The 18,532-nt window shown below is 37.9% G+C and overlaps 1 protein-coding gene and 1 long non-coding RNA gene across 11 annotated transcripts in view; one reads left to right on the forward strand and one right to left on the reverse strand.

The window, feature by feature from the left end:
- Window positions 1-18,532, forward strand: part of farp2 (FERM, RhoGEF and pleckstrin domain protein 2) — a 360,413-nt gene that overhangs the window by 164,389 nt on the left and 177,492 nt on the right. For all 10 annotated transcript variants that reach the window (XR_012370688.1, XR_012370689.1, XR_008646476.2 and 7 more), the window contains exons 8-9: window positions 10,778-10,925; window positions 11,351-11,446. Coding sequence is in view for 6 of the 10 variants with exons in the window: in XM_055213942.2 (XP_055069917.2) it covers window positions 10,778-10,925; window positions 11,351-11,446 (244 nt within the window). In the remaining 4 variants the exon portion in view is untranslated. The remainder of the gene's footprint in view (window positions 1-10,777; window positions 10,926-11,350; window positions 11,447-18,532) is intronic.
- LOC129450912 (uncharacterized) lies at window positions 6,397-10,671 on the reverse strand. Its single transcript, XR_008646493.2, has 3 exons — window positions 10,144-10,671; window positions 9,595-9,689; window positions 6,397-8,426 (listed from the first exon to the last, which is right to left on the reverse strand). It is a non-coding gene; the product is annotated as an uncharacterized lncRNA (long non-coding RNA).

Raw genomic sequence — 18,532 nt, forward strand, 5'->3', positions numbered from 1 at the left:
TGTTGCACTGTTGCATTAGGGCTGTGTATCGCCAACAATTTCCTGATACGATACATATCCCGATACAATGCAAATCACGATACAAGACTATTTTGATTTACATTTTTGTTCAGAATTTAGTAACATTATTAATATTATTGTTTATTGTACACTGAATAAGCAGTGTTGTAACAGTTGTCTTTTTGCCATTCATTTATTAGCTTGTGGGGTAACTCATAGAAATTCTTAAAATCTCAGAGTTAATACTTATGTTTTTTAAAAACAGTTTTACAAAGAAAAAGTGTCTTACTCTAGGCATTATATTTCTCTCTCATTTCATTATTGTATATCTATGAATATATGTATAAACATGCAGTCAGACATAGTACTATTTAATAGAAATCAGATTATTAGCTATAGTTTAAAGTAGCTCTGTATCTCTTCTCTAGATGTACACTTTTCACATGCAAATCTTTGTCGTGTTTCTTCTCTAATGCGTTAGTACTGTTTTATAAGAGAGCGACTAATAAGTATAGGCTAAGATATCTGCGCTTTCATACTGAACTCATTGATTTTAAATACGCACGCGAGAGAGAGAGAGAGAGAGAGAAAGAGAGAGAGAGAGAGAATGCGGCTCGCAGACACATGTGCCAGCGAGACAGGCACGTATAGTGAAAGTATACCCCACTACCTTTAACTCTACGTACTCCACGGGACACATGCGTCCTTTCCATATGGATCACGCATCAGCAGCGATTGGTCACGTTACTTTAAAAGGTGCATCCGAATCGATACAGAAGATGCCGTATCGATGCGCGCATCGTCAGGCGTCCATGACGATGTATCGTCGTATCGATATTTTGCACACAGCACTATGTTGCATGCTGTCACATTCAATTTAGCCGAACGCGCTAGGTGCTCTGCGTGATCACATTTAGGCGTTCATCAAACTAAACATCAAAAAACTGATTTTTTGACAAGTATAAGTTTTAAAATGTATTTAAAAAAGGTTGGTTAACTTGTCAAAAGTTGAGCTACAAAACAGGTAAGCCGTTTTTTTTTAAAATTTCGGTGAAAAATTTCTCCACCGAATCTGACACAATTGTCTCTCTTGTGATTTAATATTATGGTCAGTGTTAACTTTCAAATGATAGAAAAGAGATTCCTGAAACAAATGTAATAAGAAACATCAGGTGTTTCAAGTGAATACAGAGATGATCAAAGTGAAAGTAAGCAATCAGATTTTTCTGTGCAAATTAATAAAGCATATATACTATAGTGTCTATAAAATCATTAATTTCAGTGTTTTCTGTTTATAAATGAACGTTTAAGGAATTGTATATACAGCTTGTTTTTTATCATTTACAGTAACAAATTATATGTAATTTCTTGTCTTTTATTTCCTTGACACGCTATATCTTAAAATGAAATAAGATCGCTGAACTTAGCCGTGGCTTCCGAGGCAGAATCTAATTTGTTATTTATTAGACTTAGTTATCAAAAATGTTTTGTGTAATATCTTTGTGTGCTGTTCTGTACATTTTGGCTTTAAAATGTTACGAGGAATCATTTAATGAATGTTTATGTACATGATGTCTTTCATATTAACTTAAGATAAAAACGCGTCCTCGGTTTCTTTGTTCATCACTTGAAAGGCACTTGTGGTTACTTTATCAGAAAGCTGTCTGTGTGTTGCCTTCAGAAATGCAATAATGGATATTTCAGACAGAAATTTTAAAAAGCTCACTAATGATTGCAGGGTAGCTTACAGTAAGTGAGAGATTTTCTTGCACTGGAACTGCATTCACGCACAGACAAAAGCAAAGCGATTAAGCATAATTTTAAAGGGAGTATCAACTTTTTATAAAATGCGGTTGTTATTTTTTTCCGGCACCTCAGGGCCAGTCCCGGCGCCATGGGCGGGCTTTAGGGGGCCGGGCCCGCCCTGTGAGTCACCAGTGCCCGCCCTGGACGAGCCTGCAGTATACCTTCACCTGTTCATCAGCTCCATGTTTTAATCAATAGGCTACTGTTATTAATTAAAAGTTATTGTTATGGACATATATAACTCCTGAATAAAAAATAAAATGTGTTTGGTCTGATTTTAACAAATATTTATTTTAAACGTATTTGATTGGTTGTCAATAGTGAGCGCGGAAATGTTGGGTTGTTTGCTAAGCGCGCCCCACGTAAGACACGATTTGTAGTGAGACTGACACGTTATGGTTCTGCTGTTATCTTTCAACTATTTTCGCTGCGGAAACAACAAAAACACAGTCAACATTGCGTCTAAAATGTAAGTGGCTTAATGTTAATTACTTGTTTGTTGTTGTCATGAAATCAGTCACATTTTCAACTGTGATGTGATGCTGCTTAACTGTATCATGTTATTAAAAACTCCCCATTTTTACCGCAGTATGTTTAAACCACTTTGTTAACACACTTTGTGTTTGCTGCGCTTATTTGTTTAACTTTGCGTTATTACATTATGCACTTTCTGTCGCCATTGAGACTAAAGGATGCAGAATCATTATCGTGTTTTGGTGATTGTTATTGCCGTTTTTAATCAGACTAGGCTACTTGTTCGGTCGGGCAAGTAAAATTCTCTTTCACTTGGCCTTTTAAAAAAATTAACTTGTCTCTGATATTAAGCGGACAAGCGTTGATGTCGAGCCCTGCGACGTGTTTTATTTGCGTTTAAACTGCTTCAGTAGGCTGGTCCAATCTTTACGACTTCTCCGTTGTATTTCGTTAATGGAGAGGTATGTTAGTTCTTCCTCGCTTTTTGTCCATTTAATTCATAATTAATGATATTATGCATTGCAATGAGGTTGAACTCATTTGTGCCCCCCCTGAAAAATGAAATGCCCGTCCGTGAATTTGTGTCTGGCGCCGGGTCTGCTCAGGGCCCCTCCCAGCCCGAGGCCCTGGGCTTAAGCCCAGGTAAGCCCTGTAGCCCTGGTCACAGCGTGTACAAATAACAAGGTCATATGAGACACAGCCATGTTTTAATCGTATACATACTGGGAACTATATTCTCAGAAGGTGAAGCACTGCTACATGGGTGGAGTGATTAGCGCAACTCTGAGCGAACTCTCTGCTCCTCACCACTGGGCTTCTCGGGTGCTGCGGGCAAATCACTCCACCCAAGTAGCAGTGCTTCACCTTCTGAGAATATAGTTCCCTGTATGTGTGTTGTTAAAAGATGGCTGTGTCTCATATGACCTTGTTATTTATACATGGTGTGACTATACAAATCACAACATATAAATAGAAAAATGTTGGCGCCATTTTGTCACTCACCGGGAGCAGCATGCCAGCTGGAGCCATCCACCTCCAGTCCTTGCGCCAAGCTAGGCCAGCGGTGGGTGCGCAAGACAGAGCTACGGGACGCACAGAGATGAAAACGGTATGTATGCATCTAACTCTGGGGGATGCGTGTTCCTTTAACATCACACAACCTGTCAATTGAGAAAAAAATCTCAAACACACAGATGTTTTTCTGACAGTTAATTGTGTCTTTATTTTCACGTTCACAACACAAACTTCTCAGCATCTGCATTTAAACAAGCTAACAGTAAATAAAAAAGAATGTGTGTGTCTGTTTGTTATTATGATTTTATATGAATAGGTTATTATCATTGCCATTAAAGTGCAATTACTGAACATAAAGATAGGAGCTTGATAAAATTATCATTTTAGAATTGTTTTGCAAAACAACTCTACATTTAGTATAATAAATAATAAATGTTCATTTAAAAACGTACTTTATACTTTTTATAAGTATATGCATTCTTTAGAAAGGATTTAAATAGAATACAATCCCGTTTTTATTTGTGTATTTTCTAATCTATAGTGAGGTGTCTGGATTTGTGTTTAAATGCAAGACGTCACAATATGCTGTTCAGTTTGTTTAGTTTTGTTAGGAAAGGATCTGGAAATGTGCAGATGTGAAGGTGTGTTGTTTGTAAGGGTTACAGAAATTGTCACTGCTTGCACAAAAGCGCATATGTCAAAAACATTTGGACAGTGTGTAAAATAGTATTACAATAAGGTAAAAGTGCTCATAATGACCAACAGGCCCGGATTGGCCATAGGGAGAACCGGGAGGATTCCCGGTGGGCCGGTCTGTTTTTTTTTTGGCCACGAGGGCCGGTGTTGTCACGTCACTGGGATGAAGGTTGCTGTCCCTAGGCTGCCAGCACTCACAGCAGCCCCATTCGCGTATTTGCGGGTGAGAGATGTCCCCGCCGCATTATGCCCAAGTTGATTGTGTCCCGAGTCCTGACCACTTATTGGAGGAATTCTTGCATTAGGGTTCATTAACATCGGCATGGAAAACGCAGGACGTGCCGCTTTCTTCTGCTTTTCAAAGCGCTTACGAACACGAGTTTTGTTTCAGACGCGTCTATATTTGAGTGCGCTTGCCGGCCGCGCGTCTATATTTAAAATAAACTTAAGCGCGTCTTGATACGAACGGCCTCTAAATAAAAGAAAAAGGATTTACAAATCGTTTTTTATCCAAGTCATAACAATAAATCCTCTATGAATAGTCATTATTCATATTGCAAGAGGAACAAAAATCTATTTGATGCAAAACTCATCAGTTTATTGGAAGTTTCAAAAGTATGTTCCATGATGTTTTCTTTTCTGACACAATGTAGGCCTACCTTTGCCTACGTTACTTGGCTATAGACATCTAAGTACTAAAAAAATAAGATACAGTTTTTTCCATTTGTTTCCAATGCATACTTGATAAATCTTACTTGTGTATTGTATATCAGGTGTTTCCAAACGTTATCAACCCAACAGGTAATCTCAAGACCCACCATTTTTTTAGAAATAGAAATATAGGGGAAAACACATTTGTTTCCTTTATTTTTAAATAAGTTTACTTAAGTAATAAGGGCTGCACGATTATGGCAAAAATTATAATTGTTTAGGCTACTGCATTTGCACAGAATAGGAAATTATATATTTGAAAATTACAATGAATTGCAAGGCTGCAGAGAACAGTGCCCTATTGCAGACTAATACTACAGAGGGTTTAATTATATTATTTTAATAGTCAGTCGTGAAAGTGGGCCGGTCTAAGGCATGAAACTCCAGGGCTGAAAATGAGTCACACTCCGGCGCTGATGACCAATAATAGTGTTGAAATCACGGTGACACTTAACTTACCGCTAAGTGTTGTTTCAGGTTGGAGCTTGGTTCCTTTACGCTGAGATGTCATTTCGTTTTGGTGCACAAAGCATGATCGCGTTATGAAACTTTTCTTTTAGACCTTTTGAAGTGAAAACATAGAGCGAACTTGAGGCCACGCGTGATCTGCGTCCAATAGCTCGCAAACGCTTCGGTCATCTGCTTTTATCTACGTGCAGCTCTGACGCGCGCTAAAGGATGATGCGTAGCCACCTCTCGCAATGCACGCAGCCTCTCCAACGTATTGCGAGACTTTCGAACAATGCATATAAACTTTTTTAAAAATATTTATATTCATTAATTATTACCCTTTGACAGTAGCGGAGTAACGCCACCAAATGTAGCGAAGTAAAAGTACAGTTTTTTTCACTAGAAATGTACGTGAGTAAGAGTAAAATTACCCATCTTGAAATTTACTTTTGAAAGTACTAGTTACCCAAAAATTTTACTAATGATGTAAAAGCATTATAAAATAACTTCATGAGACACTGTTGTATAAATCAAGTGTCTTAAAGGCATACAAATTAGTTTGATGAAATCTGAAAATATTATATATTATTTAAAATTTTTGACCTGTATAAATGACACAAGTTGCATGGGTTTACATGCTTTTATGTCTTTGTGAGGCTTGTGAAGAGATGCTCACAGTCCACACTTATTGTAACCCAAAAACCCCAAAACAACACTTTAAAACAAAATTTTGGTTCCAAAGAGCAAAAAGGCTATGGTAGCATGAACAACATGAGGTTGAGTAAAGCCTGGCTCACCCTACAGGATTTTTAAAATCCTGGCAGATTATGAAATCTGGTTTGCAGCACACACATAGGGAGAATCTAATCTTAATCTTAATATATTATTAGAGCAAGCATTTTACGTCACCTCAGGGGAAGAGGATATAAAGAAATGGAGATTGTGACACATTTATTATGTTGTTGTTTTTTTTCATTTGCTAGCAGCTTTCTACACTTACCCGTGTATTTGAAACCTAGGCGATTTCTTCCTTCTCAGCTCTTGTTTATAAAGCAACAAGCATGATATGTTTTAAGGATTGTTTTTAATCAATTTTCTAAAATTGTTTTTAAGATATTTTAGAAAAAGTATTTATAAAAGAGTGAACAACGTGAATCAAGCAAGGAATTAGTTTCACTAATTTAAATAGTCTGTCTGCCAGGGTGGTGATGCGAGCTGCAGCCATGGCGGAATAAAATATCAAACATGTTTGATACGATTGGGCGGCCCCGATTTCCTTGAGAGCATATTGGAAGGTGTAAATTTAGATTTTTAAACATCTCACATTAGAGGATAATCTGGGCCGAACTTCGGAGCCAATCGAGGTCCATGACCCGATTTCTTTTGAATTCTCAGGAGGGGAAAATCTGTCCGATAATCCTGTGGTGTGAGCCATAAATAAATAAACACAAAATGTGTTTTTTTGTGAATTACGTACTGAAACATATGAATTACGTACTGAAACATATGAGTTGTGATGGTCCTCTTTAAAATGCAGTTCCAGGGTGTATAATCTAAGGCTTTGACTGAGAGGAAGGAATTGCAGGTCAGCCGTGTCAGTGGATGTGAGTCTGTGATTGTAATTCAGTAGCTCTGTACTTTTTATTAGCCATACGGCCACAAGGGAAGGGGAGGGGCTTAAGCAGATTGAACAGCTTAAAGGATAAGCAAAATTAGAGTGTGCTGATCATCTGGCACTGCTTTAGCCAGAATGTGGCACAAAATAACTGGGATGTGTTTGCCTCCTCCCACAGTTTGTTTAATAATTTACTTATTGCCGAATCTCTAGGACACTTCAGCTCCAAACAATAAATAAAAAGAAGTATTCAAATTAAAAATATTGATGTGCTCTCTAAGATAAGGCAGCCAATTGTACTATTATTAGGGGTGCTCCGATCAATGCCGATATACACTAAAAATACGTGGCCGATCACTATTCTGAATCGGACAGCCGATCTTATTCAAAGCCATTTCATGTACTACGGCTTTTGATCAGTAAGTCCTTATCGATCTGAAATCGCTGTTAGTTTGAATCGTTTATAACATGCATTTGAAAAAGCAACACTCGTCAAACATAATTGTTAAACATATTCTTTATTATCATGAAAATACCTGGAAAGGTTTGAAGAACAGCAATATTATCCTTAAGGCCATTTCCTGGAGCTGCATATCGTCATACCTGCGTATGTATTGTTCTTCGTCTACAGTGCATTTTAAGTTTCTGCAATGAGAGCACCCCCTGGCTTTTGGAACTGGGTGCATTTCACTGTAATTTGTTGAGAAGCATAGCAAGCAGTATCGGCCGATCGATCGGAGCATCTCTAGCTATAATTATTTGTGATTTTTATTTGTATTTGGGTCAAAGACGAAAAGGGGGTTTAAAACATAAAAAAATAAAAGTGTAAAAGAGCTTTAAATTTAGTCTTTTTCACATACATTAGTATATGTCCTGTTTAACTATATGTTTTTCTGAGCAAAAAATAATAACTACCATACATTTTTACTGAAATTGTACAGAAGACACCAACTAAAATGTCATTCAGTGTAACAATATTTTTATGCAAAAAAATATTATCAGACATTTTTAGAAAAACTATTATTTGATGACACATTACAAGACTCTATTTATAGATCACAGTGCAGACACCAAATACTAACTATTTGTCATTTTAAAGCATTTTACTTCGCCAATATCCTTTAAACCATTAGGTTTTACCCATTTGTCAGCAAGAAGTTTTTGTAAGGAAGTGAAAATCAATTCAAATCAAATAAAATTTTTGAAGGATCACACATTATTATACATATTTTAATAAGTACAGCTCAGAATAAGTATATTGTTTCATTTCTACATAAATATATCTGTTACACCGAATGACCATGGTTTGTTACACTGAATGACATTTTTGACAAAAATAGTGTCATTGTTTCCATTACTGCAATGTTTTGAATATTATTCTGTATTATTTTATTCCTTAACAAATCACAGAAGTAGATGCTGAAATTAATAATCATTTTTATTCCATAATGCATATCATATTCGTAAAAATTAACTGAACAGGTGGTAATACTGTATAATAAGATCCAGATCTGCCCTTATACGTTTAGCTTCTGCCCTGTGTTTTCTTTGATTTTCCCGCCATTGCTTTCGCCTCTTCTCAGCTGCAGCATCTGATAAATTCCTGATTGACAGGTGATCAGGATTTGCAGCCAAGGCAGCTTGCTTTCTTCTCTGGTTGCTGAAATACAGATTCCATGTAATTATTGACATAAAATTATTGACACAGATCTATATAAAACGTGTTATTAATTAAAAATACTTTCTGTTTGGCAACATAAATGAAATGTTATCAGGATTTGTATTATGGGCGGAGAATCCCCTCAGTGGCCTCTCTTAAAGGGATAGTTCACCCAAAAATGAAAATTCTGTCATCATTTACTCACTCTCGTGTTGTTTCAAACCCGCATAAATGGAAGGAAGATATTTTGAGAAATGTTTGTAACCAAACCTTTTGTGGACCCCATACTATGATACTAAACTGTCAGCTTTTAGCTATTATGCCAGTCGCAGCTGGAACCAGCTTCCAGAAGAGATCAGATGTGCTCCAACAGTAGCCACATTCAAATCCAGACTCAAAACACATCTGTTTAGCTATGCATTTACTGAATGAGCACTATGCTGCGTCCGAACTGATTGCACTATATTATATATGCACTATTTTAATTATTTTCTATTTCTCTTGTTTTTATTCTTATTTTTAACTGCTTTATACTTTTATTCCTGTTTTATTCTTTTTCACACATTTAAACAGTTTTTATTAAAATCACATTTATTTTCTTTTAATTGATATTTTAAATTCATGTATCTTTGATTTTTGTTTTCTCATTTCTATGTAAAGCACTTTGAATGACCTTTGTGTATGAAATGTGCTATACAAATAAACTTTGCCTTGCCTTGCCTTGCCTAAACATAATACTATGGAAGTAAATGGGGTCCACGAACGGTTTGGTTACAAACATTACTCAAAATATCTTCCTTTGTGTTTATCAGAACAAAAAAATCATACAGGTTTTTACCAACATGAGAGTGAGTGAATAATGACCAAATTTTCATTTTTGGGTGAACTATCCCTTTGACTTGTGGTATAGGTAGGGTGGAGTCTCTATCTAAAAACAGCAGTAAACTATTACTCTGTAGGGCTAGGCTTGGACACAAATTTCACGATTTGATTCAATTTCAAATCAATTTGATATTGATTAACATCATCTGAAAACAGCATAGACTGAAAGATTGATTATTGGGATTTACAAATCACTATTGTTTCTTCAAAATTAGAATTGATTAAAATCGAGAAATCTATCTTTTTAAACCCAGCCCTATTATTTTTACATTGCACTCCTCAATACCTTTCTCGTCTCCTTGCTAAATGCATTGCCCTAGCTACTGGGTCTGCATTAACTTTCTGCCAGTGCCTAGAAACTTTCTCTTTGTTTGTGGGCATCTAAAAGAAATCAGTACCAAAACGACAAAAATACATTAAAACAATAATATTGATAAAGTTTGATATTTTTTTTGTGCTAAACATCCCTCATTTATCTGAAATAGAAATAAAATGCAAAAAATGTTATCTAAACAGTGACACTATCATTCAGTGTAATGGATGACACTGTGGTGTAACATACAATTTGCATTACACCGCATGACAAAACATTACCCTGAATGACGAAACTTTTACTTAAGCTAATATTAGAAGTTAACAACTAGATACCTATATCAAACAGTGAACTTGACCAGAAAGGTTTATCATCATTATTCACAACATCTACTTATTTTTCAAAAAATCTAACAATAAAAGTGTTTTTTTGCATTTCACTGAATGACAGTCATTTTTGTAACTCAAGATACCACACTATGAAAAGGTGAAATTATCAAATATTTAAGAGCAATAAACTTACCTTGCTGAATCACCACATGGTCTTCAGGGGGCCTTTTGATGATGTCACAGACTGCTTGATGACTATTGTTTGTTTATTTAATTTCAAAATGGTTTCCTGATCCCGTTACACTGAATGACCTCTGACAAACTGCATATTCGGGACAAAAGTCCCCTAGTTGTTTCAATATTTAACGAAAAAAATAACACATAGTCCTATTAATATAAAACAGCCAACACTTATGTGAACATGCCAAGGAAGAAAATATTTTTTTAACATGGTATTTTATACGTTTATTTAAAAATCTATTAGTAAAATCATAGTCCGGACCATTACGCTGAATGACGATTTTACACTTTGGATCATTATTAAACTCATATTTGGTCATTGTATTTTCACAAAAGTTATTTGAAACATAAAAGTAGACATTTTACTTTCATTTTATAGGTGTTTTTTATATGTAAAATCACTTTTGTAAATTATATTTGATGCGGACACCAAAATGGTGACGTCTCGTCTTTGACCCACTTACTGGCACAAAATGTTTTTTATATGACATTATCTATTACAAAATGTATAAATATATTATAATTTATTTATATATTAATATACACACAGTCAACTTATATTTAATGTAATTTTTGTATTCTTGTAGGGGGCAAACACCAGCAGAATCAGATTTTCAGGTTCTGGAGATTGCTCGTAAACTGGAAATGTATGGGGTCCGCTTCCATTCTGCCGCTGATCGGGAAGGCACCAAGATCAATCTGGCTGTAGCTCACATGGGCCTACAGGTCTTTCAGGTACATGTAACTTTACTGTCTTACTGAAAATGTGTTCCGTTAGTTAAAGCAAATTGTTTCTAGATTGTTTAGAAGCATTGGCATTGAAAAAGCAATAAGGTGTTTTGCACAATGTGAGGTGATAATCACGGTAAAATCACAGTACCACACTGCTCTGAGTGGCTTATCGCTTTTATAAAACCATGGTTACAGCAGATATGATAAGACACCAAATAATAATTAAAGTAAAGATTATTTCAAGTAGTGGAAATCATAAGCTCAACTTGAGGTATTTTATAATCGCAAAGTAATGGAAAATTAAAGTCTGCCTTCATATAGAATTTAATTGTGTAGTCACATTTTATTACTCTAAACATCCATAATTCAATTATATTCTAAAGCTGTAACAATTTGTTTTGTAATTATTATCTGTCACTTTATTTCAGGGCAACACAAAAATCAACACCTTCAACTGGTCCAAGATTCGGAAGCTAAGCTTCAAAAGAAAAAAATTTCTAATTAAACTTCACCCAGAAGTTCATGTGGGTATCAAATTAATTTACATTGTATAACCTGTATTTATGCCTGAAGAATATCCACCTTATTTTTGACGTAAATGTGTGCGAGGCCATCTTTGAGCTCCTTTGTGCAACACTTCCGGCAAAGAACTTATATTGACAAGAAGTGAAAGCCAATAGAATGCTCCATTGCAACACCAGCATCCAGCAACAGCCCTACGAATCCGCCATTTTGGAATGAGAGTGACTTGAGAGTCGACTAGAAGTGATGTGTCGTTTGCGAATGAGCAACACTATCCACTAGCTTCTTGTTATCGATATGGCAATATTGGCTACTTTGTAAAAAAAGTACATTAAAGATCAATTCCAAGCTGAATGATGATAACACAGAATAACATACAATCAGACTAGTGATCATTAATCCCTTTTTGCAGCTTATTTTCAGATATTTAGACAAGTCTACCACTTCCCCCCCACAAAACCTATATATACGTGTGTGTGTGTGTCTGACCATATAGCCCATCCCATTTAAAGTGCCAGTAGTGTCAGTTACTTTTCAAATGTTCTATGGTCAGATGAAGCAAAAAATAGCGTTTTTAGCAGGAAGCACTCAACATTAGTTTGGGGCACATAGGGGTAAAATGTTGTGGGCCTATTTTTCTACTGGAGGTCCTAGACATCTTGATCAGATACATGGCATCATGGATTCTATGAAATACCAACAGATAAAAAATCAAAACCTGACTGTCCCTGTTAGAAATCATATAATGGCCCTTGGTTTGATCTTCCTTCATGGCAATGATCCAAAACAAACATCAAAACTAACACAAAAATGAGTCACTGAGCACAAAATGGAGCTTCTGCCATGATAATCCAAGTCCCCTGACCTGAACCCTAAAAAAAATGAGTGTGATGAACTGAAGAGAAGAGGCACCAACATGGAGCTGGAATCTGAAGGACCTGGAGAGATTCTGCATGAAGGAATGGTCTCTGATCTCTTGTCAGGTGTTCTCTAAACTCATCAGGGATTATAGGTGAAGACTCAGAGCTGTTCTCTTGGGAAAAGGAGGTTGCACAAAGAATTTATTAAAAGGGTATGATTAACTGTGGGCAGTGGCGTGCCGTGGGGTTTCAGTCAGGGCCTTCAGTAAGCATGTAAACCACATACATACTCATCTGTTACAGCTAACGCACCCATATGCAAATAATGCGCATATTCTGCCGCACACACAGGCATTCAGCGACATGACAGCTGATCAACAATTAGCCTATAACAGTATGCTAGGTAAAGGGTGGGTTGAACTCAGACTAAATTTCACTGCATGTATCAATAAATGTAATCCCCGTGCATAGTGTCAAATCCACATGCTACTATCAGTGCAACACGAACCACTCAATAACAATGTGCATAAGCCCTTAATAATGCTTATTATCAGATACAAACCACAATCTGCATGATACAATACTCGCCAAGTAGTAAAGCACTCACCTGTCACTTTTCAGTCACATACCCAAGGACATGAGAGCTGCGCTGTGTTACTGAAGTCAGTCGTCTCATCCACCATAACTGCCACAAAATTTGTTTGTTTAATTTCTTCTTTGATGTGATCATTTAAAGTGGCCATATTATGAAAAACTCACTTTTTCTGGGTTTTGGGGTGTTATTTTGTGTCTCTGATGCTTCCACACGCATACAAACTTGGAAAAAATCCATCCATGCTGTTTTGAGTGAGATACACGTTTCTGAATGTCCTCTGCCTTGAGTCTCAGATTGCGCGAGTTCAAACTCAGCTCCGTTGTGACTTAACTAGCCGTTTCGTCACATTCGGTTTGAATTTTCCCGCCAACCACCCCACTCGCAGGTCTCCATCCACCAGAGAGCACAGAGCAGTCAGTCACTTCGCTGATACCCTGCTGTTATCATGTCTCACTGAAATAACAGCGCTATTTCGATATTATGGATTATACTTCCGCCTACTTTTAAAAACAAAGTTTAAACGCGTGTTTATTTAACTCTTTCCCCGCCAGCGTTTTTAAAAAAAAAGTTGCCAGCCAGCGCCAGCATTTTTCATGATTTTCACAAAAGTTTAATGCATTCCAGAAAATGTTCTTCTTTAAATATATAAACAAACAATATATCAGATGAAAGAACAGACCCTCTGCTTTCAAAAAAAAAAAAAAGTTTCATCCTACCTTCATGAGTTCTCTTGTAATCACCTCTCAAACATGGGTAGGTTACTTCAAAAACACCCAATTTTGAGCAAAAAGCTGAGATGATTCCATTTTTTGTGAAGGACTTTTGATAGAGATCAGATGCAGAGCGATCTTTAAAACATACACGGAGTTCTTTCTCTTTCACGTGAGGCACTACTTCCGGGTTGTATAAGTTGCGGAAGTGCGCCACCTGGTGGATAATAGCGGTATTGCCGAAAGACGGAAAATCTCGTCATTGGCGGGGAAGCGTTTTCTCTTAATTGGCAAGATATCTCGTCAATGGCGGCGAAAGAGTTAAACCTAAAATGTGATCTCATATACAGTGTGTTACGACGCAAATTTTCCTCAGATTGTAACTTAGGCGATAAGACGTTCATGCGAAATCTGATGTAAACAACAGACTATGTACTTAGCTTTCATGGATTATACGCATTTGTGGACAAAAATGGTCATTGAATGTATTTTATTGGACTTTCATGGATTATTCACACATCTGAAACAGACTGGATTCGATTCTCGATCGCTATATCAACACAAAAGGAAAGAAGTCACGTTATATTTTGCATGTTGTCATCTTCTGTTCGCTATATAGATATTTTTTGCAGGCTAGATAGTTTGCAGTGTGGTATCGAAAGTTAAAAAAAATATTTAACAGCTTTATTTTACAATTCTACATGAACTAAGTAATAGTGCTTTGCCAAACTAAAAGTGTTTTGCCAAACTAACCGAGACCGGGCCTTATCGACCCGGGCTTTTCTGACGAGGCCAACGCACCCCCGAGACTCTTGTAACTTTACGGTCTGGACCTCCCGCTAGCTTCTAGCAGTTAGCACGCAGCCCACAAGCAGTATACATCCCCCGCCGGGTCTAAATTTCTGTCATTTGCGAAAATAATGCGTTTGAAAATGTTTTATAACGGGCATATGTTAACATTGTCAAGGGAAAATGAATGTATTGTTGAAACTGCTACATCCCAATTTACTCTGGAGTACTTTTCTGCTTGATTTGTCTGTTGGCAACATAACCCGTTAACAATAATATATAAAAATAATAACACAGTATGGCCTGTGCCACTCACGATACCACTGAGCACGCGCACGGGCACATGACGTTAGTAGTGGGGCGTGATCAAAGGAGCAGCAGCTCATAAATATGTAATGACTAGTTCAAAACGGCACAATCTGAAATGCACTAAAACAGAGGCTACTAGAGATGGGTAACAATCTTTTCCTACAAGCTATTTCGAGCAAACAACTTTTGAAACATGCTTTATGGAACTCATACACCTATTTAACTTGTGAAAAAGCAGTCATAATATGGGCACTTTAACACTTCGGACACTGAATTTATTATATCGTTTTGATTTTTTCCTGACGGTCCTGTAAAAACTGTAGCCGTTGCATTATGATGTCGCAAGTCAGCATCATGCTCCGCTAATAGCGTTAACAATTCCAAGTAATTACCCCTGTTCCGCGAATCTTCATCGTGTTCCCTGATAATTCTCGCCGTCCCAAAAAGAGAACACAGTCACTAAGACGCTTCAGAATGTCCCGGTTCCTTCTGACCCTCTCATTGTGGACGCTGATCTCCCGTTTTCTCTACTCGTTAAGTTGCAAATCCACATGACATTCACCAAAAGTTTTTAAGTGCACGACTGACATTATCATAGCGCTCGGAGCCACAGTGTTTAAGAGCTGCCTTTGTGAAGCTGTTCAGACTGTCAAAGCCAGAATCATTCCATGTCCCTTTACTCGTATTAAAAAGTAAACACGGCCAACAAAATAACTTCTTGGGCTGGGGGCAACAAGATCGGTTGTATCTGCAACAGCGGATGTCATTTTCTTTAATAATAACTGAATTTCCCGCTTCCGTTGGAAATTGACGACAGACGTTCGGGGGAGCGCTGGGCACGTCGCTAGACCCGGAGGACGTGCTGTCAATAAACGTCAAAATCTGATTGGTTGATCTTTCTGTCACTAATGATTGTAACAAATCACATGTGTTGTCCTTCAACACAAGCCTAGCAGTATCTGTAGAGCTGGTCCCAGCTGAATAAGCTGATTTTTATGTGAAAATTATTTTTTATTTTTTATAGGGCCAGCAGAGAAGGCCCTGCTGGTCCTGACAGCCCACCACTGACTGTGAGCAGTGTGTATTAGAGAAAAATATTTTTCAAAATATTTTTAACGTCTCATCCGAAGGACGATGCTTTTTTGACAGAATAGAGGGTATGCAACGATGTCACTTTTCCACTTGACCACGACGGAGCTCGCCCTGTTGAGTGGCAAAACATTCAACAAAATGGCTGGTTTTCATAGCGACTGCTGCGAAAAGCCAGTAAAACTGCCTATTATCTAGAGCTGACGAAAAAAACGCCTGCGATTCTCATGCATGTCTCATCAGTAAAGCCGGTTCGGTGATTAGTAGTAAATTGCCATCACCTGCTTTCAGATGGAGCAGTATTTACTACACAGAGACGTATTTCACCAAGAAGCTAGACAAAACTGTGTTCCTAATCGAAGACAATCTTCCACGATTATGAATGCGATTTTGCCTAGCTTTCAGTGAAATACGGCTCTGTGTAGTACATGCCGCTCCATCTGAAAGCAGGTGATAGCGGTTTAGTACTAATCACCAAACCGGGTTTACTGATGAGACAGGCATAAGAATCGGAGACGATTTTTTTCGCCAGCTCTACTATTATCAGCTTAAATTGAATTTAGTTGGCCTTAACAGTGACCCTAACAACTTGCCAAACAACCCGTAGTCTGTGGACATTGGCATATAGCCAGACATTGCTTTTCCTGACATATATGTTTGTCTTGCCTAACACTCTTAAATCATCCCACCTTTGTAGAACACAAGGCTCATCATAATGGATGTTTTTAAATAAAGGCTCACTGAACAAAACGTTGCCATTACACAGAATAAGAGTATTCATTAGTGTATTTTTATAGGATTTTTATCCTTTATACCTAAAATATGGCTACTGCTACTGATTTACTTCTCCTTTGAGTGTTTTTTTGCAGTCTGGAAAAATACCACTTCAAATTTTTGTTGAATTCATTAAAACAACTACTTTTCCCATTTTAGATGCGTTTTTCACGCTATGCTAATGCTGTCGCTCAGACTTTTTGCCACTCAGTGGGCGTAACCGCAGTCACTTTCAACGAAGGTGACATCATGTGCATACCCTCTATGGTAGTGTTCTTTAGCCCTGGTCCTTGGGAACCCCCTTCCGGAATGTTTTGGATGTCTCCATGGTTGACACACCTGATTTAACTCATTAGCTTGTTAGAGAGACATTCTGGAAGGAGGCTGATGAGTTGGTTCAGGTGTTTGAAATAGGGAGACATCTGGGGCTTTTTGGAGGGGGGTCCTCGACGACCAGGGTTGAGGAACGCTGCTCTATAGTGTCCCCATCACTATACTGGGGTGTTAGGACCCACACAGACCACAAGATGAGCTCTCCCTGCTGGTCTCACTAACACCTCTACCAGCAGCAACCGGATTTTCCCATCCAAATACTGACCAGGCTCAACCTACTCAGCGTCAGTGGGCAAGCTGTCTTGGGCTACAGGGGGTTATGGCTGCTTTCTTAATCTTCCCGTAAATTACTAAACTAATGCTAGTTATTAAATAATACTAAATAGTATTTAGTCAGAGTTTCTAAAAGACCGAATTTTCAACACAGAGTGAAACGTCCTTTTAAGGATGGCTTTTGCCTATGTGTTGTTGGATGTGGCAGTTAGGGCATAGTCGCTGTCTGGATCAAGGCAACGTTCGGTGAGGGGGCATGTTCTCATTGCGAGGGGGCGATATGGAACCCAGTGCGAGCGCCTCGCTGCCATACAGATACCTGCAACCTGTTATCCCCCCCGCGCTACGCTCATCTTCCCCCATCAACGATATTCTGCTGTCTGATGCGGATGATGAATCCATGGTCGATCCCAGGAGGAAGCCGACGCTCAGATGGCACCCATCATATCCTTCTGACACCACAGGGGCTGAGGAAAGACCTTTCTTTACTCACGGCAGGAGTGCCTATGGGACAAGTTTCAAGGCATACGGTGGTTACAAACATGTGCTGGTCTGGTCAGGCAGCACAGCGACAGTGGCGTACATAAATCAACTAGGTGGCTCAGGTTATGAGCAAGGTCAACGAGGAAAAGCATCAGGTTCTTCTGGTAGCACCCCTGTGGCTAGGGGTGCAACGGATCACAAAACTCACGGTTCTGGTCACATTACGGTTTTTAAGGCACGGATCGGATCATTTTTCAGATCAGCAAAAAAAAACTATGGGAATTCTAATAACAAATCAAGAAATGACAAACATTTATAAAAAAACAATGTTGCACATTAAGTAAGGTCTAAAATCATTAGGTACAGAAATCAAATGAATAATAACACTGCATTTATTGTAATAATTAAATGTAATTATTATTTTTTAAAGCTTCAGAATTGATTTTCTCTTTGTCTTGGGTTGTTTGATTACATTAATGACCCAGACTTAAGTAGGTCAATTGAGCTTACTGTCTCTTTAAGACCAAGTATGCACAGACCACATATCTCTCCGTGTGTGCACTACTGAGTCCCCTTAAACGAACGCACACACACAGACAGAGGGTGAATTACAAACGGCACAGCATAACAGTCGTCCCACATAAAAACGTTACGTTGTTTTTCATTGCTCTATTAGCCAACTGTATTTTAATACACAACAGTATGAGAGAGAGTAGCGCAACTATCTGAAGTTTACACATCAAGAGTTCTGATCTTTGAAGGATGATACGTCTGACTCTAGCTGGACCAGATGCATTCAACCACACGTGCGTTTGTGCGTAAAGTAAACTGCTCACTTTAGCGCCTTTTTGCAGTTAAACTGTTTAAAATCAC

The sequence above is a fragment of the Misgurnus anguillicaudatus genome, chromosome 8 (genome assembly GCF_027580225.2).
Source record: "Misgurnus anguillicaudatus chromosome 8, ASM2758022v2, whole genome shotgun sequence".
NCBI lineage: Eukaryota > Metazoa > Chordata > Actinopteri > Cypriniformes > Cobitidae > Misgurnus > Misgurnus anguillicaudatus.